This window comes from Penicillium diatomitis, assembly GCF_028827545.1.
Source record: "Penicillium diatomitis strain IBT 30728 chromosome Unknown utg000015l_segment0_segment0, whole genome shotgun sequence".
Taxonomy (NCBI): Eukaryota; Fungi; Ascomycota; class Eurotiomycetes; order Eurotiales; family Aspergillaceae; genus Penicillium; species Penicillium diatomitis.
Genome location: NW_026623187.1, coordinates 616761 through 643362, shown reverse-complemented (window position 1 = coordinate 643362; position 26602 = coordinate 616761). Strand labels below are relative to the sequence as shown.

At 52.2% G+C, this 26602-nt stretch overlaps 7 protein-coding genes across 7 annotated transcripts; 4 read left to right on the top strand and 3 right to left on the bottom strand.

Moving 5' to 3' along the window:
- Positions 1-722: 722 nt before the first annotated feature.
- On the top strand, positions 723-3993 carry N7539_009045 (lipase ROG1 family protein; the record flags this gene model as incomplete). Its single annotated transcript, XM_056938640.1, has 2 exons — positions 723-937; positions 1101-3993. 2 exons carry the CDS (start codon positions 723-725, stop codon positions 3991-3993), a joined length of 3108 nt encoding a protein of 1035 aa, XP_056786017.1.
- Positions 3994-4281: 288 nt separating this feature from the next.
- Positions 4282-5382, bottom strand: N7539_009044 (inositol monophosphatase family protein; the record flags this gene model as incomplete). The annotated part of the gene is made up of 3 exons (XM_056938639.1): positions 4282-4990; positions 5103-5184; positions 5265-5382. 3 exons carry the CDS (start codon positions 5380-5382, stop codon positions 4282-4284), a joined length of 909 nt encoding a protein of 302 aa, XP_056786016.1.
- Positions 5383-5878: 496 nt separating this feature from the next.
- On the top strand, positions 5879-7326 carry N7539_009043 (protein HGH1; the record flags this gene model as incomplete). Its single annotated transcript, XM_056938638.1, has 5 exons — positions 5879-5899; positions 5963-6008; positions 6117-6220; positions 6294-6407; positions 6499-7326. 5 exons carry the CDS (start codon positions 5879-5881, stop codon positions 7324-7326), a joined length of 1113 nt encoding a protein of 370 aa, XP_056786015.1.
- A 318-nt stretch (positions 7327-7644) lies between these two features.
- Positions 7645-11408, top strand: N7539_009042 (uncharacterized protein; the record flags this gene model as incomplete). Its single annotated transcript, XM_056938637.1, has 8 exons — positions 7645-7661; positions 8043-8594; positions 8688-8746; positions 8840-9195; positions 9247-9627; positions 9698-9851; positions 9930-10443; positions 10514-11408. The coding sequence occupies 8 exons, from the start codon at positions 7645-7647 to the stop codon at positions 11406-11408; spliced, it is 2928 nt and encodes a 975-aa protein (XP_056786014.1).
- A 1685-nt stretch (positions 11409-13093) lies between these two features.
- N7539_009041 (uncharacterized protein) lies at positions 13094-13520 on the bottom strand (the record flags this gene model as incomplete). The annotated part of the gene is made up of 3 exons (XM_056938636.1): positions 13094-13192; positions 13270-13387; positions 13441-13520. The coding sequence occupies 3 exons, from the start codon at positions 13518-13520 to the stop codon at positions 13094-13096; spliced, it is 297 nt and encodes a 98-aa protein (XP_056786013.1).
- Positions 13521-13574: 54 nt separating this feature from the next.
- On the top strand, positions 13575-16446 carry N7539_009040 (transcription factor IIF subunit TFG1; the record flags this gene model as incomplete). The annotated part of the gene is made up of 4 exons (XM_056938635.1): positions 13575-13577; positions 14055-15425; positions 15481-15792; positions 15877-16446. 4 exons carry the CDS (start codon positions 13575-13577, stop codon positions 16444-16446), a joined length of 2256 nt encoding a protein of 751 aa, XP_056786012.1.
- A 759-nt stretch (positions 16447-17205) lies between these two features.
- On the bottom strand, positions 17206-23550 carry N7539_009039 (tetrafunctional fatty acid synthase subunit FAS1; the record flags this gene model as incomplete). The annotated part of the gene is made up of 2 exons (XM_056938634.1): positions 17206-17676; positions 17758-23550. 2 exons carry the CDS (start codon positions 23548-23550, stop codon positions 17206-17208), a joined length of 6264 nt encoding a protein of 2087 aa, XP_056786011.1.
- Positions 23551-26602: the final 3052 nt, after the last annotated feature.

The window sequence follows — 26602 nt, the reverse complement described above, 5'->3', positions numbered from 1 at the left end:
AGATCGATCATCTGAAAAGTTCCAATCTTATCTTGTGTCTACATACCCGCAGGTCTTCCAGTCTAGTGGGAATAAATATCACGACCACTTTCCACACAGAGTTGGACATGAGCAAGGCATGTCCGCATTTCTTGGAGGATGCCTATATCACAGGCCAAGATCTACTTCGCAGATGCATGACAGACACAATCAGACTACTGCAGGACAATAACAATGCCAAGAGTGTTGCCTGTTTCAACCGAGTATGGATCGCACCTTAAATGCCAGTCGGCCCCACTCGGTTATGTACTTACTTGGTGATGCATAAGTTCCTGGCTAAATAGTCGCGTCCTTCTACTTCTCCAGCATTCTCTGAGGAATTCTCGCAGACTATCGCACAACTGTGCCGAAGTTGAGAATACTTCTGACTGTTGAGGGATGCTGTAGCAGACCCCGCATGTCCAAGTCAAAAGACATATCTAGCTCAGTCGGTCACCCCCAGCTTGATCGCAAGCGGCAGCGGAGGATCATGACAGTAGCCGGATCTTCGAAACTCCGCGAAGCTCAGGCACGTCTCCGCTCAGCTCACATGAGCAACTCCAAATACTCGGCTTGTTGACCTGGGCGGATCGGTCGCAACTCACAATACTCTGGGTGTTTTACTTTTCTTGTTTGGCCCTTCCAGATGAGCAAGAAGTTGCGTCTCTGTTGACGCCGCGGAACCATTGATCCATCGCCAGGCCATGGAAGACAAGCGCAGATCCGATGCTTATCACCCCCGAACGTATTCCGAATCGCAGAACCCCGACCACGGCATCCGAACATTTGATCCTACCGAGGGTGCACCTTATTTCTCCACGCTTGGGGGCTGGAAACAACGTATACGCCGAGAGGTTCCATCGGCCGATATGCTGTTGATTCACCAGACTGGGAGTGTTCGTGTTGGAGAGGTTGTTCGGTACGTCATGACGCAGTCTCTAGCCTGGTACAACCGACACGTGCTGGGGGCGGGTGTGTTGCTGGTCTCCGGTACCTTGACCGTTGAGGCACCCAGAGGCTGGCGGAGGAAAATACTTTACTAGAAGTCTCATTCACTCATGTTTCTCTTCCTAATCGTGCAGATATACTTTGACCTACACTCCTGCAGCCGATCCGATCCTACCCCTGCCTTCCGAGCTATACGTCAGAATCAAAAATACCTCGGCGATTCCTCTGCGTGCCGCATACCTCCACGGTCCTTATACCCTATATACAGCTTGTTATCCGTCTACATTTGATCCAAATACCAAGTATGACCGGCAAGATACCGAGGGTGTGCCCCAGTTTGAGCCCTACCTCAAAGCGGGCGGTAGCTGGGATGCGACTATCAAGATGCCGGTGCGCTTTGGGGATTCCCACAGTCTGGCGGCTGGGCAGACGGAGGAAGGCGACGATCGCACTATGACATGGGTGATTGAAATCGTGTCCCAAGTGATCTTCTCGACAACTGCCGCGGTTCACTTCGAACTGCTAGTGGCTCGAGATGCCAACTCGATCGAGTACTTTTCGTCGGGAGGATCGAATTCGGGCAGCCATGGCCCTCCAGGAAAGCTACAGGACCACTGGGACAGACATAACACACGGGGTCACTCGGCGACAGTCTCAAGGGGGGTATACTCGAAATCAACGACCTTACGGGTGGACGATACCAGCAGCTTGTGGAACACACCTCCGCTGCCATCCTGGGCGTCCGAGCGCGTGGATGGCCCACCCGAGCGAGCGGATCGTATCTCGCAGGACGAGATGCCCGAATCAACTCAACTGGCCAAAGGCAAAGCTGGGAGAAAGAAGAAAAAGATCCACTTGGTCGTTGTCACCCACGGGCTACATAGCAACTTGGGTGCAGACATGCTCTATATGAAAGAAAGCATCGACGCCGCTGCTGCCAAGAAGAAACAAGCGAAACAGCAGGCAAGGCAAAAGGATGGCAAGAGCGGCAATGAAAATCATGATGACGACGATGACGAGGAAATCATCGTGCGTGGGTTCTCTGGCAATGCCGCCCGTACGGAGCGAGGCATCCAATACCTTGGCAAACGTCTCGCCAAATATGTCCTCTTGATGACATATCCCGACCAGCCATTTTACCCCTTGAAGCTCAGTAGAAACGACTCCTTCACTCGAGCGTTCAGCTCTCGCAAAGAAAAGAGCCAATCTCCGCAGTCCCATCCACCCCTCGAGAGCCATGAGGCGGACTCAGAGAGCGACGACCATGCTTATCAGATCTCCAGCATCAGTTTCATTGCGCACTCTCTGGGTGGATTGGTGCAAACATATGCCATTGCCTACATCCAGAAGCACTCGCCGGAGTTCTTCGACCGCATTCAGCCTGTCAATTTTATTGCCCTGGCGTCTCCTTTCTTGGGCCTCAGCAACGAGAATCCATTATACGTCCGCTTTGCGCTCGACCTCGGGCTTGTCGGGCGCACAGGACAAGATCTTGGACTGACCTGGACGCCACCTAAAGTGCGCAGTGGATGGGGTGCCATCATCGGCGGCCGAGGAGACTCGGGTCACGACCAGAATCAAAATGATCCCGGCTCGAAACCATTGTTGCGAATCCTGCCTAGCGGCCCGGCACATGCTGCTCTCAAGAAATTCCACCATCGAACAGTATACTCCAATGTCGTCAATGATGGAATTGTTCCTTTGCGAACCTCATGTCTTCTCTTCCTTGACTGGCGTGGTCTCGGTCGAGTCGAGAAAGCTCGACGAGGCAACGGTCTTGTTGGCACCATGGCTGAATGGGGCTGGGCCGAGTTAACGGGTGCCAACTCCAAGTCACCACGACTTACTAGGCCTGACGATGTTCCTCGCATGGGTGAGGGCCAAGAACCGACTAAGAAGACATCTTCCGAGTCTGAAGAAAGAGGAGCGCTGCGAGACGAGGTCATGTCAGATTCGCAGGGCGAGCCAACATCCCCCAGACCCGAACAGTTCCTGGCAAGGCGGAAATCCTCCACATTTGGCGACAATGGCGACGTAGGAAGGGGAATCGAAAGCAGCAATAATACTGGAAACAATCACGGTCCCTTGGCTAGCCTTATGGCCTTTTTCCGGCCAAAAGAGACCAAACCGCCCCAGCACCACCGCAAGCATGCCAAGATCTACAAACGCAGCCAGACACTGGTCAATGTAGACTCCGATGTCTCGCCGTCACCCACGGTTCGTGGCAACTCCTTCTACGAAGATGAAAATGCGGGCGTCAATACCCCTCCCAAGACCACGTTCTTTGAATCGGCCGGTGACTTGTTGATGCCTCCCCTGCCCCCGGCTGAATTTATCTTGGATCCCTCAGCCCGCCCCCGAACTATCTTCCACGACCGGGTCTATCACCCCGAGGATATTCCCAAACCCTTACCAGTGAAGCATCGGACTTTTCCGTTTAGCTCCAACAGTTCCAAGCATGATTCATCGCCTTCTTCCAAGACGACAGATATACCGTCAAGTCCTACGTCCAGCTCCAGCACAAAGAGCGAAGAAAGTGGGCTCAAGCTCGAAGAAAAGATTGCCAGAGCGTACCACCGCGGTTTGACATGGCGCAAGGTCCTGGTTCGCCTGGAACCCGACGCACACAACAATATCATCGTACGTCGCATGTTCACTAATGCTTATGGCTGGCCCGTCGTCAAGCATCTCGTCGACACCCACTTTGGACCTTCGTCCCAAGCCGAGGTCGATGATACGTTGAAGAGCCACGACGAGCGGGCCAAGGCATTGAACGTCGGACCAACCAGTTCGGGCGAGGAAGTGGAAGGTCAATCAGATGTCCCTTCCGAGGGTGAGGGCGAGCGGGAACATGGATCGAGCGAGTCCGATGATGACAAGGCTTCTCCTTCCATGGACGAAGTGCTCCAATTGCAAGGGCTCGCAGATGCACTGCTCGAGGGATCCGACTCTCGTGAAGCAGTCGGTCTCCAGTCCTCAGCACCTTCAAGTCCTACGAGTAGCTCGCAGAAACCACTCGCGCGCTAGGTGGATGGCCAGCACGATGCGTACCCCTGAAGCTCACTCATATCCAGCGTTCACCGTTCCTCGTTTCGACTGGCCGGAATCAGGAAGAATGTCACGAGTCCCAATCTCCGAATTGTATATAATCGCATTACGACTTCCTAGGTCAACAATACCCTGTATTTGAGAATTTCATACGTCTACATCTCTGTCTTTTCTACCGAGATCTCGCCTCCCTGTTTTTGTGTCAATTTGAAGGTGGTTTCCTTCCCAGTCATGCTCACAATCGCAATAGACCCCCCCCCCCCCCTCTTAATACTCCAATCGACCCTGAATGAAGCTCCAAAACTCCTTCACAATCTCCCTCTGGCTCTCCCTCGATGCTCCCCGGATCGCCAAATACTTTCTCCCATCCAACGTCGTCTCCCACCCTTGCCCAACCTCCATCCCATCTCCCGGATTCCCATCCACCATCATCCCGCCCGCCTCCGTCAGAATCACCCACGCCGCACACACATCCCACTCCCAACAACCCCCCTCCCAATAAACATCCATCGTCCCCTCGGCAACCGCACACAGGTTCAACGCCGCCGACCCTAAACTCCTGAACGATCGCACCATCGCACCCCCCTCCTCCTTCGCCTTGCCCAATTTCTCAAACGTCCTCACCTTAGTTTCCCAGTTCGGTCCACTTCGATCTGAACCCCATTCAATCGCCACCAGGGCATTCGAAAGTCCCGACAGCGGCTCCACGCTCTCGAGGTTGCCTTTACTCTTGAGAGGTAGAGGCGTCTCCTTGTTGCGGAACGCTCCCTGGCCGCGAATTGCGGACCAGAGGGTATTTGTGGAAGGGTTGAAGACCACGCCGACGGCGGGAATGCGATTGATGGCGAAGCCGAGGGAGACGCAGGCGTAGGGGAAGCTGTGGACGAAGTTGACGGTGCCGTCGATGGGGTCAACGACGAAAGTTGGGGCGTCGGTGAGGGGTGAGTCGGGGGAGTAGGTTTCTTCGCCGTGAAATCTGGAATGAAAAGGGTCAATATAGGTGAGTCTTTTACTATTTCATCCTCTTATTGAGATTAAAAGGGTAGATATGAGGACATGTAAGTGGACGGGTACCACGGGTGTCGTACTGGTAGTCAGGGTACCTCTCCTTCAATGAGGTCGATATCATGTTCTCTACGGCGCGATCATACTCGGTGACTAGATCGGCAGCTGCATTGAGCAGAGCATCAGCGACGATCCAATATATTCTCATTAGTATGCCTTATCAACTCATCACAAAGCAAACATACTATTCTTCTTCGAACCAGGCCCACTGGTATCAGGCAAGGCATTGTTGATAATCTCGCCGGCCTTGTAGGCAAGCGAGACGAGGAAGTCATGGATATCTTGTAAATCAGGATTCGACATGGTGAGAATTGTATTCCTTGAGCTTGCACCTGCTACCTTGAAAGAAGGAACCAGAACTCCTGAACTTTGGCTTCTGCGAATTGGCTGAGAAAAGGGTGGCCCCCTCTTCTCCGGCGGAGAGGACGACGGACAATGCGGGGAATTGTTAATTCCGGAAGGACTCGTACTACTAGTTATATGCAAAGGTACACGTACTTTGTATGCATCTGTGCATTAAAGGTACGGCATTGTACATCGGAAACAAGTCAATTGAGCTTCAAAATGAAGGAATCGCGTAGCTGCTATGTCCTCGATATTTCTAATTTAAATATTTCACCTGAAGGAATTGACTGTAACAGCGCTGGTGAGTTATTCCAGGTACCAAGTCTGCCTGACGTACTTCAATCTTGCCGTGACGTTGCCCCCCACTTTGCGGCGGCAGAAAAAAAAAAGTTCCGAAGCGACTGCAACGAGATTTGTATACTTCATTTATCTCACACACCGAATCCCCTTCGCAATGCCCACCGAGTTAGAAGAGGTGAGCAGCATTGTTGCCGAATTCTGTCTGGAAAGTACTTACTGACCAAACAACCTCTCTCAGCTGGTGGAATTCCTCCACCATGGCAACACGCAGATTCGACAGGTTGGTAAGAACCCCGCCAAACCGCCTCCGACGAACGCAATCTGTCTCGTCCAATTTAAACCGTTCAATGCACCTACAAGCGCATAACTAATAAAGACTTCTCTGACTATAGCCGTCGAGCATCTCGTGGGCTTTTCCACTGCTCAGCCGAGCCTGTTCAAGGCGCATCAATTGCTTCCCATCCGAGACTTGAAGTTGCTCAGCAAGGATTACACTGTGCGTCCGACTGGAGACTGCGTTTTACATTGATCGAAAAGGACTACCTGTCGACTGACGGGTGAATCATCAGCCTATTGCCAAAAATGCTTTGACCATGCTCATCAACCTCTCCAGTGACAAGGAGGTCTTGGAGTGCCTGGCCGGTGATGACGAGTTTATTGGAACTGTGCTAAGGAAGCTCATGGTATGTCACAAAGTCTTACTTTGTTCGATCAATTTTGGATATTTTTGATCTATACTCTGCCTATCTGTACTAACCTCCATTTTCAAACCAGGATGTGAAAGAACCTAATGCCGACGAGTTCGCGATGTTGCTCGCCAATCTGGTCAAGTCCGAACACCTCAACAAACTCCACACCATGAAGCGAAAGGCCCCTGCCAATGTGTCCAGCTCGGAGAACGTCATTGACCAGTTGATGGACTGCTTCGTCAAGGGCGCCGAGGGTGACTTGAACAAAAAGGCCAACTTCGACTACCTGTCCTATGTGTTCGCCGATCTGTCCCAAACCGAGACGGGAAGAGCCTACTTCACAACGCGGCAGGATTACGATGGAGTTGTGCCCATCACCAAGTTGACTGTATTCACCGAACACAAGAGCGATATTCGACGAAAGGGTGTCGCGTCAACCATCAAGAATGTCGCCTTTGACATCTCTTCGCATCCCATGCTCTTCAGCGAGGATGGCGCCAACCTGCTCCCATATCTGTTGCTTCCCCTCGCGGGGCCGGAAGAATTCTCCGACGAAGAAATGTCGTCAATGCTTCCAGACTTGCAGCTCTTGCCACCCGACAAGAAGCGCGAGCCTGACAACACTATCCTGACGACTCATTTAGAAACGCTGGCCCTGTTATCGACTACGCGCGAGGGTCGCGACAAGATGCGTGATGTGCAGGTATACCCCTTCCTCCGAGAATGTCATCTGCACGTGGACGATGAGGAAGTGCAAGAGGCCTGCGATCGAGTGGTCCAGGTCATTATGCGTGATGAGGAAGGTGAAGGTGAACAGACCGAGGCTGAATTGGCCAAGGCTCAGAACGCGATCGAGCCCGCGCCTGAGGCAAAGGCCAAGAGCGAGGATGACCAAGTGGTGGAGTTGTTCTGAAGATTATATTGTCTCTTACTATCTAACGATGCCGTTTGGTGAAGAAGAATTCACGCATGTATAGGGCCGAATGTACTATATGACTTTTTGATGGGATTTGCGATCGGAAACAGACCCATTCGTTAGTTTATACTTTTCCCTTGAGCTGAACCTTCTCGTCAAAAGAAGAACATGTCAGTCCAGTCGCGAGTGCCCTGCTTAAGCTGTGTGAAGTGTCATTGACAGCGCTCGAGTTCAATCAGGCTATAATGTCATTCCCAGCCCTTTGTTAGTCACAAGTAGCAAGTTGTCGTCTGGGCGAAGGATTCAACCACAGTGATGCAACCACCTAGAGGGTAAGTCCTGACCTACTATAAAAACACAACTCTCATTAAACAACGCGTAATCGTTACTCAACCGCGCCGATCATCTTAGACTCGAATTCAAAGTACTTCTCTTGAATCCATCAATATTCCATCCCAAAGCGGTAACTCAGAACGGGCTCGAACTTTTCTCCGAGAAAGCCCACAGGGACAAGCTTCCCCGCCAAATCGGACGGGACCGTTTCGATCAAAGATCTTGAACTCTGACGTCGACCTTCGCACGCGTCCGCGGCCAGGTTCTCCTTCCTTGTCACCTACTCGGCCATGGACGAAATGTTACCACACGGGATCAAGCTCTGCTACTAGAGAAGCTCGATAAAGGAAATAAAAAGAACTCTACAGGTTACGCCGCAGCATTGTCGGCGTTTACATGTCGCGCACTCCACTGCTTCGGACGTCGCCCGCGCTCGGCTCGTCCTCGTACGGAGCAGTGCGGATTCCGCAAGTCGAGCCCGACGAACACAATAGCAACAACAGTGGGTCGCGCGCGTCATACGAAGAGAATGAATCTTCGGATGAGCTGTCCCCAACGCAAATACCTGCGTCGGGCGTTGAGGGCAGTCTGAGCGGTCCTTCTAACGAGGCGCAAGAAGAGTACTGGCGATCGTCACAATCGACCAAACCGTCACAGTCATCAAGTCGGCAACAGCGAAGGAGGAGAAGCAGACGGAGCAGTGTGTTCCAAAGACATGGACACAATCGTCGGCCGTCTTCGGCAACATCGGACGTGGGCTTCGGGCCGGATTCAAAATTCTCGTTCGCGACAGGGCTTGCGGTGCCGGAGAGCCCTGTGGTACCCGCGACATTATCCTCGTCGTCAAGTGTGAGCACAGACGACGAAGGCTTTCTGGATGTTGACGACGAGGATGCGAAACCATGGGATGAAGATCCTCCAGATAATTCACCGTACGTCCCTATTCTGAAGTGGCCTAGGACATGTGGCGCTTGCAGTGGCATGTATAAGATGTCCGGTCTGTAGTTGACACTCGAGGGAAATAGGTATGCCCAAGTCCGCGCAAGCGTCCCGGCGACAGACGACATTACTCTTTCAATCAACAGTAAGTGCAGGTGGTGGTCACAATCCAAACAACCGCTTCTTATCCTCGCAAAAGAAGACCCCATCACACTGACTGACCACGATGCTTGTCCAGCTCCGCGAATGTGGACCCTTTCATTGGTTTTTTCATTGACTGGGTCGGCCGCAAACCTCTTCTTCTCTCTGCGCTATCCGAGTGTCGCTATCACACCCATAATTGCATTGGTCTTGGTGCACCCTTTGGGCAAATTTTGGGATGTGCTTCTTAAGCGTGCGCACGACCCTGTTGAGGTGTTTGAGAATGGCACACTGAGCCGTCGAGAGTTTCTGTCGGATGACACCGCAACCGCCGATCTACCATGGCTGACCAGATGGCGGCTCTGGTTTGGACAGGGACGATGGAACGAGAAGGAGCATGCTTGCGTGTACATTAGTAGCAATGTCTCTTTCGGGTTTGCGTTTGCCACCGATGTAAGGGATTTGGATTTCTTGTACGACTAAATTCTGCTCTTGGTGGTCAAGGCTGACAGCCAGCACGAACAGGTCATTGTTGAACAACACAAGTTCTACAACCAAGATGTCCCTATCCTATATCAACTTCTGCTTATCATCTCGACTCAGGTCTTAGGGTATGCATTTGCTGGACTGACTCGAAGATTTCTGGTCCGCCCATCCGCCATGATCTGGCCCGGTACCCTGATGTCTACTGCCATGTTTTCCACCATGCACAAATCTGCCAACAAAAAAGCCAATGGCTGGAGTATCTCTCGCTATAAATTCTTCATCCTGGTGTGGGCGGCCGCTTTTGTCTGGTACTTTGTACCTGGTCTTCTCATGCCGGCGCTCAGCTACTTCAATGTTGTGACTTGGTTCGCACCCAAGAATGTTGTGGTGTCAAATTTGGTGGGTGATTTTTTTCTCCAGTCAATCTCCCACTGCATATTGTATCTTCAGACTCAGCTGACGTGTATAGTTCGGAGTGGCGTCTGGACTTGGAATGTTACCGTTGACTTTCGATTGGGCTCAAATTGCCTATATCGGATCGCCTCTTCTCACGCCGTGGTGGGCAGCAGCCAATATCGTCACCGGTCTGATAGTGGTCATTTGGATTATTGCCCCAATTCTGTGTTAGTGTCTCCAAATAGTGTGCTTCATTATTAGACTTGATGTCCAACACCTGATCACTGACCAGAATTTGAGCCCAGATTACAAAAACGTCCTTTTCTCCTCATATATGCCCATCTTGTCTACAACAGTATTTGACAACACAGGTCATCCGTACGACGTCAGTCGCATTTTGACACCTGACTTTCTCTTTGATCAGAAAGCGTATGAGGAATACTCGCCAGTGTATCTTCCCATCACCTATGCCCTCTCATACGGAGTGCAGTTCGCTGCGTTGACCTCTCTCGTTACCCATACGGTCTGCTGGTATGGAAAGGATATTTTGCATCAAACTCGAAAAGCATTTGATGAACGGAAGGAGGTACCGGACTTTGATGGCTACCAACCTCTGCCCTCGCAAAATGGACAAGAATCCCCGTCCCCACGGAGTACTGAGCCATCCAGAGTGAGCTCCCATGATCCAAGCCGCGAGTTGCCCTTGGGAACTGAGGATGTGCACTGCCGTCTTATGCGGCGCTACGAAGATGCTCCTCTTACGTGGTACTTGGTTGTGCTGGTCACAATGCTGGTCATTGCCACCTACACTGTTGAGCAGTAAGTTTCTCCCACAGAGGTTCCGGGTAGATCTGTCTTAGGAGCTAACTGTATATCTTTCCTCAAACAGTTACCCTGTGCACTTACCATGGTACGGCCTCTTTTTGGCCCTTCTCATCACAAGTATATTCTTCATTCCGGTTGGTATCATTATGGCTGTGACCAATCAGCACAGCAGTCTTTACCTCATTTGCCAGCTTCTGTGCGGCATAGTCTTCCCTGGACGGCCGGTCGCCAACATGATCTTCGTGACCTACTCCTACATAAGCTCAGCCCAGGGCATTAAATTCTCCTCCGATCTCAAACTCGGACACTACATGAAAATCCCTCCGCGACTTCTTTTCTCCGTGCAGATGGTAGCCACCTTGGTCTCGAGTCTGACTCAGATCGGCGTGCTCAACTGGATGTTTTCTTACATCCCCGGTCTCTGCACCCCTCAAGCCCTGAACGGCTTTAACTGTCCCATCGCCCGTGTTCACTTCAACGGCAGTGTTCTCTGGGGCGTCGTTGGACCCCAACGCTTCTTCGGTCCAGGGGGCTTGTATCGCCCCCTCGTGTGGGCCTTTTTGATCGGCGCCGTAGCTCCCTTCGCAGCCTGGCTCTTAGGTCGCCACAGCAAGAAGAGTTTCTGGCGCAAAGTCAACTTCCCAATCCTGTTTGGCAGTCTCAGCTGGATTCCTCCCGCGACAGGTCTGAACTTCTCCATCTGGGCCCTCGTCTGCTTCTTGTTCAATTATGTGATTCGGAGGAAGCGGACCGCCTGGTGGGAGAAGTACGCCATGACTCTTTCTGCGGCTTTGGACTCGGGGCTCGCTTTTGCGGTGGTCGTCGTCTTCTTCTGTCTGGTATACCCTGGCTTGGTCGATGGGCTCAAGTGGTGGGGGACCGAGATTTATAAACAGGGTTGTGATTGGACTGCTTGTCCTTACAAGCCGTTGGCACCGGGAGAGAAGTTTGGTACTTGAAGAGCCTGTTGAGCTCTTCGAGTTCGTCTATGAAGCCAGTGACTGACGCTTGATGGATTAGAGACTTATAAATGTATTTGACTACGACGGAAATGCAGATTCTCATGATTATCTGATACTTCTCTTTCTTCATGTGTAAGGATGGTTCTGAAGGGTAATCCAGAATCGCGAGAGCTGCCATGACTTGGGCATGTAAAAACTAGCCATTAAATCGAGGTTGCCCTGGCTGATCATAGAGTATACGTAGATACTCGCCCTCAATGGTCGGGAGAAGAAGCGACAGGTAGGAAGTGGCTCCTAGCCACAGGGCAGAAGGCAGGCGGCAACCTCAAAACCGGTCTGTTTACACTCTTCGACTGCTTATTTCGGCCCATGGCCAAGAGATATGAGACTAGGTTGAAACAGCAACGGAAGATCTATATGTTGGCCTCGATCTGAGTAGTGCACCTTGGAATGGGGAGCGAGCCAAGGGATTTACTACATATTTGTTTCAATGGATCAACAGCAATATGGTGTCCAGGTGGAGGCTATAATCAGACACTTGGATCGGGATCAAGAGTAAGCAAGGTATGACAGCAGTCAGCCCTAGTGTGATTCGATTGTACGTAACATCAAGATGGAAGTGCTTTGATATCCACTGCTAGGAAAAGTCTTAGGATAAAGTCAGTATTCAAGTGTACTCAAGACCCTTTTCTCAACGGGGCAATACGCGTATATCAATAATCATCACAAAATATCTGATCGACTACCGCTGTATTAGTTGGTGTAGCTCTATAATGTGTGAGAGGGATGAGTGTGGGATTGACTAGCGAGAAGACATTCTATCTAGGCCATGCCGCCATGGGGTGCGGTGAGACGGCATTATCACATGCCATACGAACAATATCCTACATTGATCCGTGGGTTCGCCTTTTAGTGTGTTGAAAGAAAGGGAGGGAACTTCAACGACGCTAAAGAAAAGATCGCTTGGTTTATCATCATTGACAGCTTCCCTCTTCCGCGCACGTCGGGTTCCTTTCTCCTCATTTACAATCGGCGAAAAGGTTCTTCACGATATGGAAGAACTAGATGTTAGAGAGAATGGACTGAAGCAATTTGGGTATCTTGTGGGTCCACCGTCCACAACCTGACGGCTTATCAACAACCCTATCCATGTGTTAATGTCAAAACCTTGCATCGATACCATTGACGCGATGACCCTGGCGTCCTGCCAAAATTCGTCTCTTAACCCTCTCAGAGATTACTCTGGTAAGTCTGAAAGATTACGCGGTCTGCATTAAAGCTCAGCCAAAGAATGCGGCTGGGCTGACCATGAGAGTAAGTTCGAGCTTTGCCCGTAGTAGCTGCGCTCAAAATTGTCCTCCCGGAGGGCCGGAAGTATGTCAAGTTGTCAACGCACCACTCAGAAAAGTCATTGAAGCCTTGGTCGGGACTTCCTTCGTAAGACTGCCGATTTCTGTGATCTAGACTTTGGGCTCGGCAAATGATTCCTTCATAGAATCCGAGTCTGGTGAATATGGAGTCAAATTCACCAGCTTGGCACCGGTCTCAAAATGACACTGTTTTATTCTCTCGGAGTGGTAGAAGGATATATCATCTATGACCAGCACATACTTCGGTTCAGGCTATCTTTTGAATCACCGAAGGAACTCACTCAACAATATGCTTAAAGGCGGACATACCAACTAAGCCTCACGATACTCGAGACAAAACACCACTTTCTTGGGCGTATATATGATATAGTTGGTTATAATGGAACTTAGATACTTAAACAGAGGTGGTGCCTAGTGCCTAGAGAGCATCTGACTATTCGCCTAAAGCCTATGATTTTACGTATCCGGATTTGTCCATCTAGACCTACATAATAGTACGAAGGGAATTTGAATAAAAAGTACAAGTATTCATACGTGTACCCTAAGTCTAGGTTACGTCCTCGAGCTTTGAGCTCGCTGCTCGGCAGTCCCAGTGTATACCGTGATCTATATAAATGCCGTCACACCCAAAACTCGCCGCCTCATCGAGAATTCAAGACAAAGCCGGGATCCTCGAAGAAGTGATCACAGAGAGCCTCTGCCATAGCAGGAGTGAGACTTTGTGGCCGATCACCGTCATTGGGAGGTACTCTAACACTGCCCAACGTCTGTATTTTGGAAAAGCATTCCTGAGATGGTATGTATCACTGTACTCATAGTAGTCTGGCTGTAAGCGGCCGCCTATGCCAACTTCGATATCGAAACGTCTGCGCTACGGATCATATCATGGACAACCCTATGCTTGCAAGAGGCTAAGTTTGATACAATGATTCGCAGCAGCCAACTACAGGCGACTGATTTGCAAGATCTATCTCAAATTGGTTATGTTTGCCTAGAGCAGTGCAGCCTAGAGGTTGAGCGGGACATCACCCACACTTACAGCTCCGACGGGAGTAGTAAACTACACGTCCGGGCACTCGCCCTTCAGGATTACCTAAGCGTGTCATCACTGCCCGCTCGCCGGGACCTCCAACTCTCACTTCGCCAACCCGCCTCTTGTTCCTTGTCTTCTTCCATCTCGTTGACTCCAGCCTCGTCTTTCCTTCACCGGTAGATGCGCTGCGACCTCAACTCGACTCAACTACTCAGACGCGATTCCTTTCGTTCCCCGTAGCTCGGAAAAATGTCAACTCCAGGTAATGCCTCCAATGGCCCCACGCCAACGGGACCCAACGGCGCTCCTCTTCCTCCGATGAGGCTTCGCCGCGCCAAAAATGCAGGCGACCCCCTTGTTCGACCTAAGCGGCGACCGCCTGTTCGACCTCCTGGTACTGCCCCTGGTGCTGGCGCCGGTGGGGCTGTAGCCTCAAAGACTTTGCCATCACACCCATCCGTTCGCGGCCCTGCTCCTCTGTCGAAGCTCCCAAACACCAGACCACCCCCGGCCCCGGATGCACGATCAGTCAACGGATTCAGCGGGCCCCTACTATGCGAGAAATATGTCGATTACCCACTCGTCACTACCCGCAAAGCGTTGCGCGAGGGACTAAAACACCACATTGCCCGATTCTCCTCCAAGAAAGCGATTGACCCGCGCGATGAGTCCCAGTTCACCCGCCCTGTCAGACTTCATCGCCGCGATCCCCGCGCTCGAGCCCACGAGAACCATGGCCCAAAAATGGTCGGTCCTGACGGCCGCCAGCTGGATGAAAATGAGCGCGAAGCCGCCGAGGCCCGCAAGGCCGCACGTGAGAAGGAACGCGCCGAGAACATGGCGCAGATTGCGCCCTCGGTTGGATCAACCGCCAAGAGACCAAATGCGCCAAAGCAGAAGACACAGCAGGTCTTCAAGTCGGATATGACCAAGGAAGAGATTGCGCGAGCTCGAATCAAGTACGAGGAAGCTCTGCCATGGCACTTGGAAGATTTCAATGATCGTAACGTCTGGGTGGGCAACTACGAAGCTGCCTTGTCGGAGAACCATGCAGTCATCGTTTTCGAGAACAACAAGATGCGCATGATTCCAGCAGAGAAGTGGTACAAATTTACTGCCAAACAACATTTCAAAGCTTTGACTATTGAAGAGGCCGAGAAGATCATGTCAAAGCGCATCAAGGATCCAAGATGGTTCATGGAGAAGCAAAAGGAAATCCAAGAGAAGAAGGAGCTGGAGAGCTACGCAAAGGTGCACAAAGTCTATGCGGGCAAAACGGGAGGCTTGTCCGGTCGAGAAGGCTTGGAGGCCAGCGAGATGGACTTTGAAGAGGACAGATTCGCCGACGACGAAGAGCATGCCGATCTGTTCAATGACGAGCAAGATGAGGATACAAAAGCCGCCGAGAGACGTATCAAAGAAGATCAGCTGAAGGCCAATGTCTTCGACTTGAAGAACGAAAAGGACTATGAAGACGAAGAGGAGCGCGAAAAGAAGGAGCGTGAAGCCCGCCGCACATTCGGCAAGAAAGTTCGCAAAGCTCTTAAGAAGCGAGAGCGAAACTTTGATTACAGCAGTGGTTCCGACGCAAATCCATACACTGACGAAGAGGTGAGAACTCAACATCTAAGATCGGTCATACTGTCGCCGCGATCTTTGCTAACAGGATGTTGCTCGCCCGCAGAGCTCTGATGACAGCGAAGCTGAGCGGCAAAAGGAAGAAGAGAAGCGCAAGGCTGAAGAGGAAAAGGTGCAGAAGGAGAAAGAAAAGGATTCAGCTACATCCACCAAGGGCAGCAATACACCTTCTGGCCGACCCAAGCACACCGATGCCTTGAAGAAGCCAACCGCATCTCGCAAGCGATTGGGGTCGCCCGGTTCGGATGCAAGCGGCACTGACACGTCCCGAAAGAAGGCGAAGAACATGCATCAGACTTCTCAGCCTACTTCGCGTCCCATGTCCCCATCTGCAGTACAGGTCAGTCACTTCACGGTTCAGAGTCTCGTGGGCAGTTTCGCGAGAGAGAGAATCGAAAGCTAACTCATCGAATAGACTGGTAAGAAACGCACTCGAGATGCCCCCCACAATGGCTCTGGCTCTGGCAGTGAGGTCGATGTCGACCCTCGATCTGGAAACGAGCTTGGCCAGAGTGCCAAGATCAAGAAAGTTAGACTAAACCTCCCATCAGCCGCTTCACGAAGTGGTACCCCCCAAGGATCCCGTGCTACCAGCCCCGTTGCTGGGCACCCATTCCCCGGCAGCCGAGCTGCAAGCCCTGACGGAATCAGAGGCAAGTCCAATCTCCTCCAACTCTCCCCTTCGCCCCCTGCATCTGTCCCCAAATTGGCCTCTACATTCTGGAAGGGTCACACTAACGATCTGCCCGTACTCACTTCAGGCGCTGGCCGCTCTACCCCTATCCCGTCCAACCAACCCTTCCCCACCCCGGCCGAAATCCACGCCGCAATCCCAGCCACCGGTATCTCCAGTTCCGACCTTTTGCGAATCTTCCGTCCTCGTATTGGTGAGTCCAAGGAAAACCACCGCCGCTTCATCGCTATCGTCAAGGACGTCGGCCTGTACGGTAAGGAGGACCGTCTCCTGCGACCCGGTACCCTGAAGCCCACTTAGATGCAGTAACGCACTCCAAGGATGACTTGACGAAGCAAAAAAGGCATCCAAGTAGCATATCTGGGCATCGGATCTTGCTTGACTTGGTGTCATCCGTGAGCATTGATGAGGATCAACAGGAGTTGTATGATTATCCGTGCCCAAGACAACCTATTTCTGCATATTTTCCAGGGTCATCTTGGGGAAAGAAATAGAAACCCCTTCCTGATAATTGAATCGATGTTTGGCGCCACGTGTCTTTGAAACTCGTAGATTATCCATAGATGAGACCTCACTTTTCAGCGTTCTATACGCACAGGAGATTCACGTTTCGTGAATTTACACTCGAGTACAATGGAAGAGTCTCATAGAGTCCAGCATTCTTCTGAAGCGCCTAAGATCAAATGGAAATCCTGTCTGGATTGATTTTCAAGTCTATCCCAACAGGATATGAGCCAGGATTCTATGAATGTATTCGATTGAGGATATAGAATAGTCTAGAGCATCATAGATGGAAAGTAGAGAGAAACCAACACAAGATATACATGCAGCACAAGCGCCAAAACTGTCACAACACGGATGGAACACTCTAAAAAAGCGAGAAAAAAGCACCAATGACATAAAAGGTCATTTCTATGAGATCGACATTCAACGAGGAAACAAGAAAAATTGACTAGTCATAAAAAGAGTTTGGGGAATCAGACATCACGAATTCGCATCGCATCACATCACATCACAACAAAGCAAGAGAGGGGAAGATTCCAATGCAATGTTGTCCATCTAGGCCTCGCGAGCAGCGTTCTCGGTACCCTGCTCGTACTTCTCCCAGTTGGCCAGGATAGCAGCAATACGGGGGGAGTTGGTAAGGCGGTACACGTCCTCGAAGTACTCCTTTGAGATCTCGAAGGGACGAGCAGTGACGTTGGGGATGTACTTGCCAACGAGCTTGGAGGGGTCGATGGTGGTCTTGTTGATCTTCTTGAGCAAGAATGAGCGGAACGGCTTGACTCCGGAGCGCAGGAAGGTACTGTGGAACGGAACATCAATGCCCTTGAGGGGGATGGTGGCGAAACCACGCTCCAACTGGATGGGTCGGGGCTTGGCCTCGGTCTGCTTGACACATTCTTGAATGATGTTGACCAAGTGGGCCTTCAAATCCTCGAGCGACATGCTTTGCATCAAGGCGGGGATGTCGATGTTCTGAGCCTTGAGGAAGTTGAGAAGGTTGGTGAGGCAGTCCAGGGCGCGGAGCTGTAAAATATCATATTAGTATTGATTTGGAAAATCACGATGGCATGAAGCTGGTTTCGGGGGAAAGAGAAAGAAACTTACATCTCCAGCAGCAACGTATTGCATGTTCGCAACGTTGTAATTGACAATCTCCAGAAGCCAGCCAGTCTGCTCAGAAATGACCTCAACAACATACTGCAAGGCCTGTTCGTTGAAGGTCTTGGAGATACGGCTGGGGTTGACAGCGCACATGGAGTAGTTGGAACGACCCTGCTCGTCACGCTCGACGGCAACTTGCATGGTCAAACCACGGTAGAAGACGACCGAGACCAAGCTCTCGATGGGCATGACATCAGCAAGGGCAGCCAAGGCAGAGTATTCACCTAGGGAGTGACCGGCGAAGCTGCTGTCACGCTGGACAAGGCCCTTGGAGCGCATGTCCTCGAAGCTGGCCTTCTCCATGAGAGTGAGCGCAGGCTGGGTGAATTGCGTAGCCGACAGGAGTCCGGTGGGAGAGCGGTAAGTGTAAGAAGCGGTGTTCTCATCAACCTCCTTGAAGATCTTCTCGGACTTGATAGAGCCATCGGCGTTCACAGATTCAAAGGTCATAGCCATGTAGTTCTGGCGGATAGCCTTACCACGAGGACCACCGAAGTACACAGTGAGCTCCTTGGGGTTGTTCTTGACAATGTCAATGATGGACAGGCCGTAGTTCTCCAGGAAGTGGCGATCGGCACGGTCCCACACCTCACGAGCAACGGGGCTGCTGGCATACAGCTCCATACCCATACCCTGTTCTTGGGAACCCTGACCAGTGAAAACATACGAGGTCACAGGCTGCTCGACCTCAGCCTCGCCGGTAAGGACCTTGTCCTCGGTCTCCTTGTTCATAGCCTCAACCTTGATGATCTTGCGACCGGCGATCATACCGACGTGCTGCAGCTTCACAGTGATCATATCGTTGGGCAGCACCATGCCGACAAGAGAGACCTGGAAGCCGCGGACACGACCAATGTTGTTCTCAGCAGCCCAAGTCTCGACCAATGAGCGGACGGCAGCACTGCTGTACATGCCGTGGGTAATGGTACCGGGCAGGTTGGCATAGCTGGAGAAGACACGGGAGACGTGGATGGGGTTGTAGTCACCCGAGACGCGAGCATAGGTCTCGTTAGAGGCCGGGGCGCGCAGCTCGAGGGCGGTCTTGCCGCTCAAAGGGATAGGGTTCTCGAAGTAGACAGGCTGCTCAATGGACGTACCATTGCGCTGCAGGTAGTCAATGACGGGGTTGCCGTGAGACACACCAGCCTCATACTCGACAGAGGCCACCTGGATGACCTCCTTGGTGGGCAGCTCCAGAAGCACCTGACCAATAGTCTGCACATTGCTGAAGACGGTCTGATTCTTGAAGCGGATCAAGGACTGAAGACGGAATGTCAGAGTCTGACCGAGGAGCTCAGTCTCCGACTCATCCATACGGAACCACTCCTTGGAGCGGAGAATGGCAACATCCCGGCTGCTGGCAAGATGAACCTGCATTGGCACCTCATCTTTGCGCTGAAAAGTGTTCTCAAAGTCGGTGTAGGCACCGCGGTACAAGAACTGGCTGGTAACCTGCATAACGGGCTCACCGTTGCGCTTCAGGGTACCGCAGACCTCGACCATCTTACCAGACTCCTGGTTGATGACGGCATTGATCTGAGCAGTGGTATCCAGCACGTCGCCAACCTTCAGAGGCTGAGCACCTGGGAGCATCTTGAAGCCGTTGGACAAGTGGACCAACTTCAAGAGATCTCCGTCAATGGTGCGAGGGAAGATAGGCTTAGTGATAGCCTTCCAGCCGGCAACAATGGCAAAGTCCATGGGTGCGAAGACCTCCTTACCGGGACGCTCAACAAATGCCTCTCCAGTGTTGCCAACAGCGTGGACAAAGTCAGCCACAGCCTGGCTAGTGATGGTCTCGCGGCCGCCGTCGAAGGTGGCGGTGGTAGGAGTATCGAAAGGAACATTCTTGTCGCCGAACCAGATACGGTAGTAGAACTCCTTGATGCGGTCATTGCGGTCACCCATGACTTCGCGGATGGGAGCATATCCGGCCTCGGGGTGGTAGGTGAAGAGGAACGTCAAGGGAACAACACCACCTTCGGCAGTGCGGCCTTCGAACATGCTCAGAGCGATCTGACCATTCTCGTTCATCTTCGCCTCGACAGTCTTGACGAGCTTGCCAGACTGGTAAGGTTCGCGCACGCTGATGACAGTCTTGGCGGGCTCGTTGGGGTTGATGATCTCAACAAATAGACCGGCTGTAGGGGCGACAACACGCTTCATTGGGTTGGTCTGGAAACGGTGGTCCTGAACGAACACGTCGGCTAAGAAGAGAGCATGGCGCCAAGAGTAGGTCTTGCCAGCCAGGAGACGAAGCCAGCGGTCCAAGCTGGGCAGGTCGGCAGAAGATGAGGAAAGGCGGAAGCTGATCTTGTTGGCCTCTTCAGATACAGTAAGACCTTCCGCCTCGCGCTCATCCTCATCATCGACGAGATTCCCACCGAAGTATTCAATGGTAGGAATCTTGGACTTGTCATCGCCATAAACGTCACGAAGCAGGCCAGCGATGTGTCCGTTGTGAATGCCATCCAGAATATCCTTCACGGGTTCATCAATGACATTGCTGAAGCGAGCAGCCATAGGACCCTGCAGGATGCACACACGGCCAACATCCTGGTCAACAACAGCCTCAAGGTCCTCGCTCTGCCACAGAGAGTCCTTCTTGAAGAAGTATTCGAAGTTCTCGTCGAGGACAGGGACGAAAGGCACTGGCTTCTGGCCGCGGCGCTGGCACAGCAGGAGGAAGTGGTGAACATCCTGAGCGTTGATCAACTGCTTGGCAGCGTCAGGATAGGCAGCCAGGATGTTGTCGACTGTAGGATAAGGAGTGTTCAGCTCAGAATAGTTCTGGAGCAACGAAGCCTGACCACTGGTGGTGGTGAAGCGCTCTTCAACACGACGCAAGAAGTCACCAGTCAGACGCTTCAGCGAGTCGTCAATCCAACGAGACTCGTGCTTGACGTACATCAGATCGACCATGCGATGAACGACCTCGGCATAGGTCATGTCCTCGAGATCCACAGTCTCGCCGGCAGCGTTGCGACCGAACCAGACCTTGGAAAAGTCATCGTTGAGCTTCTTGATGATGTAGTTACGCATCTTTTTCAACTCGGGGACACGCTTAGCCTTGTCAAGCTTGAAGATCTTCTGATCCATCTCCTGCCAGAACAGAACACCACGGGTGGCCAGCTTGTGGATAGGCTCACCCATCTCAGACAGAACAGTGATGACACCGCCAGCGGCACTCTTGTAGGTCTTCTCCCATTCGTCATTACCCACACCAGGCGCATCGGCGATGGCCTTCTTCGCGTTCTTTGAGGTGTGAGCCTCCTTCGCAATCATCATACGGCTACCGAACAAGCAACCATCGAAAGGCATCGGGGGATAGCCGTACTTGGCAGACCAAGCACCAGAAAGGTAAGGGTAGGTATCTTCGGCACCACCGAAACCACTACCGGCAACCAGAACGATGTTGTCCTGCTTGCGGATGCGGCCGTACATCTGGAGGATAGGCTGGTGGAAATCCTCGAAAGAGTGGTGACCACCACCACGTCCACCAGTCCACTGCAGGATGACGGGGAACTTGGGGTTCGCCTTGGCGATGTTGATGACCTGCTGAATAGCATCACCAGAGCCGGGCTTGAAGGCAATGTGCTTGATGCCCAGAGTCTCGATATACTCGTTGGCTACCTCAATGGAAGGAACGCCGGCACCAATAGTCAGACCCTCAATAGGGACACCCTCGGCACGGAGACGGCCGATCAGGGGGATCTGCCAGGCCATGGCGCGAGGATTGACATAGATCAGGTTGACGGTGATGCCGCGTCCAGGCGGAATGACCTTCTCGATCTTGCTCAAAGCAGCAGTCATGGTCTTGGCATTATAGTAACCACCACCAGCAAGCTCAATGTGATAACCAGCGTTCATGGTGGCAGCCACAAAATCCCAAGCAACAGTAGTAGGAGTCATACCCGCCACCATGATAGGGGGAATGCCCAGCAGGCGACTCATCTTGGTGTCCACATAAGTCTCCCCAGTAGAGGTCTGCACCAGGCGGGGGCCGTGCTCCTTGACCCAATCCACCGCATACTTCACAGAGTGTTCATCGCGATCGAAGAGTTCCGGCTTGTATCCGACCTCAGCATTGGTGCCATCCATTTCGCCGGCCAGAATGACACGCACACCGGTACCGTCCTTGTTTCGGTTGGTCAAGACACCAAGGCCGGAGATGCCTCCGGGACCAAAGTCGACAATGTGAGTGGCACCAGGGAAGACGGTAGCCTGCTCCCAGTTGACAGGGTCGTGAGTGATCATGCGAATCAGAGCGGGCACGGCACTCTCATCACCCAAGTTGCGCAAGTCCTCGCCAGACTTGGTGTTGAACACGGGGATACGGAGAGACTTGGCGGGGATGACCACAACATCTTCCAAATCCTCCAAGATACGGTCATACGCAGAGGAGAGGTACTGGCTGTGGAAGGGAGCGGTGATGGGAAGGAAACGGTTGACGAAGCGAACCTTGCGCTGCGTGAAGGGCACACGGTTCTGGTCGAGTCCCGTGGGAGCCTTGACCTTGCGGAGACGCAGGTTCAGACCATAAAGTGAGATGGGAGGACCAGTCACGACGAAGTTGCGAGCACTGTTGACGAGAGAGATGGCAATGTGACGATCCTTGGGCAAGTGCTGGTTAGTCGCATCGATGTGCTCCTGAACCGCACTGAGGGACAGGTCCCGGATAGACAGCATGGGAGTCGGGGTGCCTTCACCGTTCTCAACCGAATCTTGCAGCACGGAAGGAGCCAGAGAAGTGCGGGGATAGGCCTGCTGGCTGCGCAGACCAATCCAGAACAACATGGTCAGGGCATTGCGAGAGGCCTGAGCGAATGACTCCCAGCTGGTCGCGGTAGCAATGGCGGCCGCAGTGACCACACCTTGCGAGTGACCGGTAGTACCACGAATGCGCTCCACGAGATCACCAGGCTGCTGACCCAAGACCTTGCAGGTCACTGTGTAGTGAGCCAACTGGACGAGACCGATCAAGGGCAGACTGACAGGGGCGGAGACAAGGTAGTCAGTATCGGGTTGAGCGTCTCGGTCCCGCAGCCAGCGCATGACATCCAAACCCTTGGGGTAGAGCTTGCTCGCCTCGGGCTCGCGAGACAGAGACTGCAGAAGCTCAGCGGAAGAAACAATTAGATCCTCCACGAACGAGGGATAGGTGGTGTAAACAGTGCGCAGCTCGTCGAAGTACTCCTCGATGTTTCCCTGACCGCCGAACACGGTGTAGATACCCGCCGCGCCGTCTGAGGCCGCCCGGAAAAGAGCTGAATCGTAGGGCTTAGTCGGACGGCTGGCGGCGGCGCGACCAGCGTAGTAGGCCTGGACGACCTGGTTCTTCTTGCCGACAATGCTGGACAAGGCAGCCGCGACAGCGTGGACATCGTTACCGCGCATGAAGGCCCGTTCGAACTCGTTCATGACGAGCTTCAGGACCTCCAGGTAGGTGCCCTGGGCGTCATCCTCGCCTTCCTCGACCTCGTGGGCTACATGACCGATGTAGCGGGCGACCAGCTCCACCACAGACGAGGGCTCGTCATCCTGGGCCAATTCATCTGTGGGCTCGGGTAATGATGTGGTGAAAGTGTCCTTGAGCTGAGAGGCATGGAAATGAAGCGAGGTGGGAACGAGGAACGAGAATTCGAGGGAGCCGTGTGACAGGATGAGTGGACGCAGAGATTGCGACGACCGGGGAGTGTTGATCCCAGTCTGAGGACCGGTGGATGTGCCGTACATGATGAGGTCTCTTTTTTTTTTTCTTCTGTCTCCTTTTGAGCCTCTTGATGATTGACCCGGATGCGAGGGGTCAATTGGGAATTGAATTCTGCGAGAGGAACAAATTAGCGACTTGTTGGATCGTCATTGGGCTGTTTCCGTGTTCTAGGTGCCCATAGGAGCCATCACCTCAATTCGGCGGAGGAACTCGGCTGGGATCTTGTCGGTGAAGGGGGTTTCACGACAACTTACACAATATAGTCGTGTCGACCACGAGAAATGTGGATTAAATAATGGTAAGAGCAGGGTTCACAAGAAGCATCAACAGGTCAAAGGAAGGGAGACTGGGAGCCGGTGGGGGGAGGGGGGAAATGGGAGGGTATTCGAGATGGCAGGATAGATGGAGGAGGAGGGATTTCGAAGAGGGGGAAGTTGAAGCAGAAGAGATGGAGTTGGGGACCGATAGAAAGACCTCTGGTCGAATAATATTGTCGTCTCTTGCTCCTTCTGGTCTTTCGCCGTATTCCAGCAACGAGCAAGCAGACCGCAGATTTGGTGGTCTGGTGGAACAGTCGCCGTAAGGAATTGGGAAAAAAAAACCGAAAATGGGGAAAAATGGACTCGGTCATTTTGGGTGTTGAATTGTAGATTTCTTGATAAGGTTTAGCGTGGAGGGGTGACCCGCCCCAATACTCTGGCAGACTCCGCCCGACACCACGGAAGAGCATTGACCTTGCGTGTAGTTTGCAGTACAAGTGCACACTCACAGTTGGCGGATGTACTGTACGCGTGTAATTACAATACTTACTTACAGGGATGATCAGACGGCTGACATTTACAGGCATGGAGGGTCGAGCACATAACGATACAATAAACATAGCGACTACTGGACTAGTATAGCACAGAACTTGTCAGAAGAGAGTAGAACAACTGGATTTTGTTGAAGAGCTTGTTGTAAGCAATGGTAGATTCCGGCAGGGTAATTTCAACCTGGCCTGCTGTCGATATTCCCTGTAACGATCGAAACAGGTACAGTGTTCAAATGTACGGTGATGTGGAGTATTCGAGATTGGTGGGCAGCTTCCAACTCCATGAAGAGAGCTCATCAACAGGGCACTCAGGTACTGGCTGGCATGGCCATGCATTGTAGTAGAGTCCATCAAAGCTATCTGATCATTAGAGAAGTCTCGGCCACCTGAAAGTTCAAGCATTAGTAGTCCATTCGGTAGTCCTAATTGTCTATGTACAATTGTACAGCACAAATCGGTCGTGGCATGTCCAGTTGCCGGAGTTCAACGGGTGTTGGCCTGCGTCGCTGCGAAATGAGATTCGGCCGGTCCTCGCAATACCGGTAATATATTGATCTGTTACAGACTACGGTAGTACTTCCTCGAAGGTCCTTCTGCCCTCATTTTTGAGCACCGAGCCGAGCAATGCAGACGAGAGGTCCGTTGTTACCTAGTCGGCTTCAGTTACTGGAACCCAGTTGAATGCTTTCGTCAAAACAGATGTGTATCGTTGCAAATACGAAGCACCTGCTGGCCTACTCTACACGGAAACAGGCATCCAGTCGTATCGGGCACACCCATGGTCTCAACGGTCAGTATTACATATGGACGGACCTTAGTAGTATGGTTCTACGAGACAATTGTGATGACATCTCGACTGATGGAGAATCACATACATTCTTCTGTAATAAATGAGAGCGTTGGGATCAATCTCTAGGTGCCAGGTGGTACCCAGGCTGGTATATATTTAGGCATCACTACTAATGGCACGTTAGGACGGTATCTATTTTCATGATGACCGGTCGGTCACCGGAGTCAATTGTCGGGAATAGCTCGGGAAGCTCGACCCCAGCACGAGCACTCGAATTTTTGTACCTTGTACCTAACCACATACTCATTACCTAGCCCATTTAGTCGAGACGCTCCATATGCAATCATCAATGACACCTGATCATTGGACGATGTGCCCGTGTCACTGTGAACCCGTCCATTGTCAAAAGCCATGATCACTGCGTATTCTGATCGTCTCTTCGAGCTTCTCTCATACAATCGCGACGCCAAGACCCGAGCCGGCGGGAGTCTGGTCGACCAGTCCACTCTGATCGGGTTAGCGCGGTGGGTCTCTGGGGCCATGAATGGAGTGTTGGGAGTGTCCCTATTGGAAGCGCAGGGTCTGCCAGGAACGGGCGTCTGTACCCGCCGCACGGCTGCTCTGAATGAGCTTCCAGAGCCCCCCAGAGCCCCCCCCAACGGCCTCACCACTTCTCTCATCCCTTCTGTCCGCCACACCCCCAGAGGAGCGCACTTGCCATGTTGGTGGACACTGGCCAGGCAATGGGTCTGTCTGGCCAAACCAGGTGAAGAGACAGCGGATCTTGTCACTTGCCACGCCCGAGTCCGACAGTTGGCCGTAAATATATGATACATGAACCCGGTTCCGAATTTTCCTAATTTGAAGTGTGAAGTTTTGAACTCGTTACATCGTCAATACAGACCGACGAGCTTCAGTGTAGCGGTATGTAGCTACGGTATTACATATTACACAAGTACACATCGTACATATGTATCATCTTCTCTCAATACTGTATGATACACGATTACAAGCCTGACGTTGAGACATTCAATCTCCGAAATTCGCTAGATTGACGAAATATCAAAGTAAACTCTTGAACTGTTGAATCCTCTCGGGGGCATATGATTATTGCATGCCTCCGACAGTGCACCCGCGGTACTTGTAACTCAATGTACTCTAGCTGCGGTAGATAAGCACTACGGCATATCAGTGCAAATCGTGGAACTGCACCAAGCTTAGTCTTGCACACTGACCCGCTAGCCAAGCGTCGGCTCAGCATCTCCGACGCGAGCGTGGGTGATCACTGATCAGCCGGTCCAAAATTACACCGCGTATTCGGTATTACCACACCCATCAGTTCCATCCGCCTATCGTAAGAGCCTATCGCATTCCCACCTTTTTTTTCCCTCCTCGACACTTTGGTCTACACTCCACCGAGTCCCATCCTCTGGCATCCTCTTGATTCTTTCTCCCCCTCCTTCTCCTTAATCTT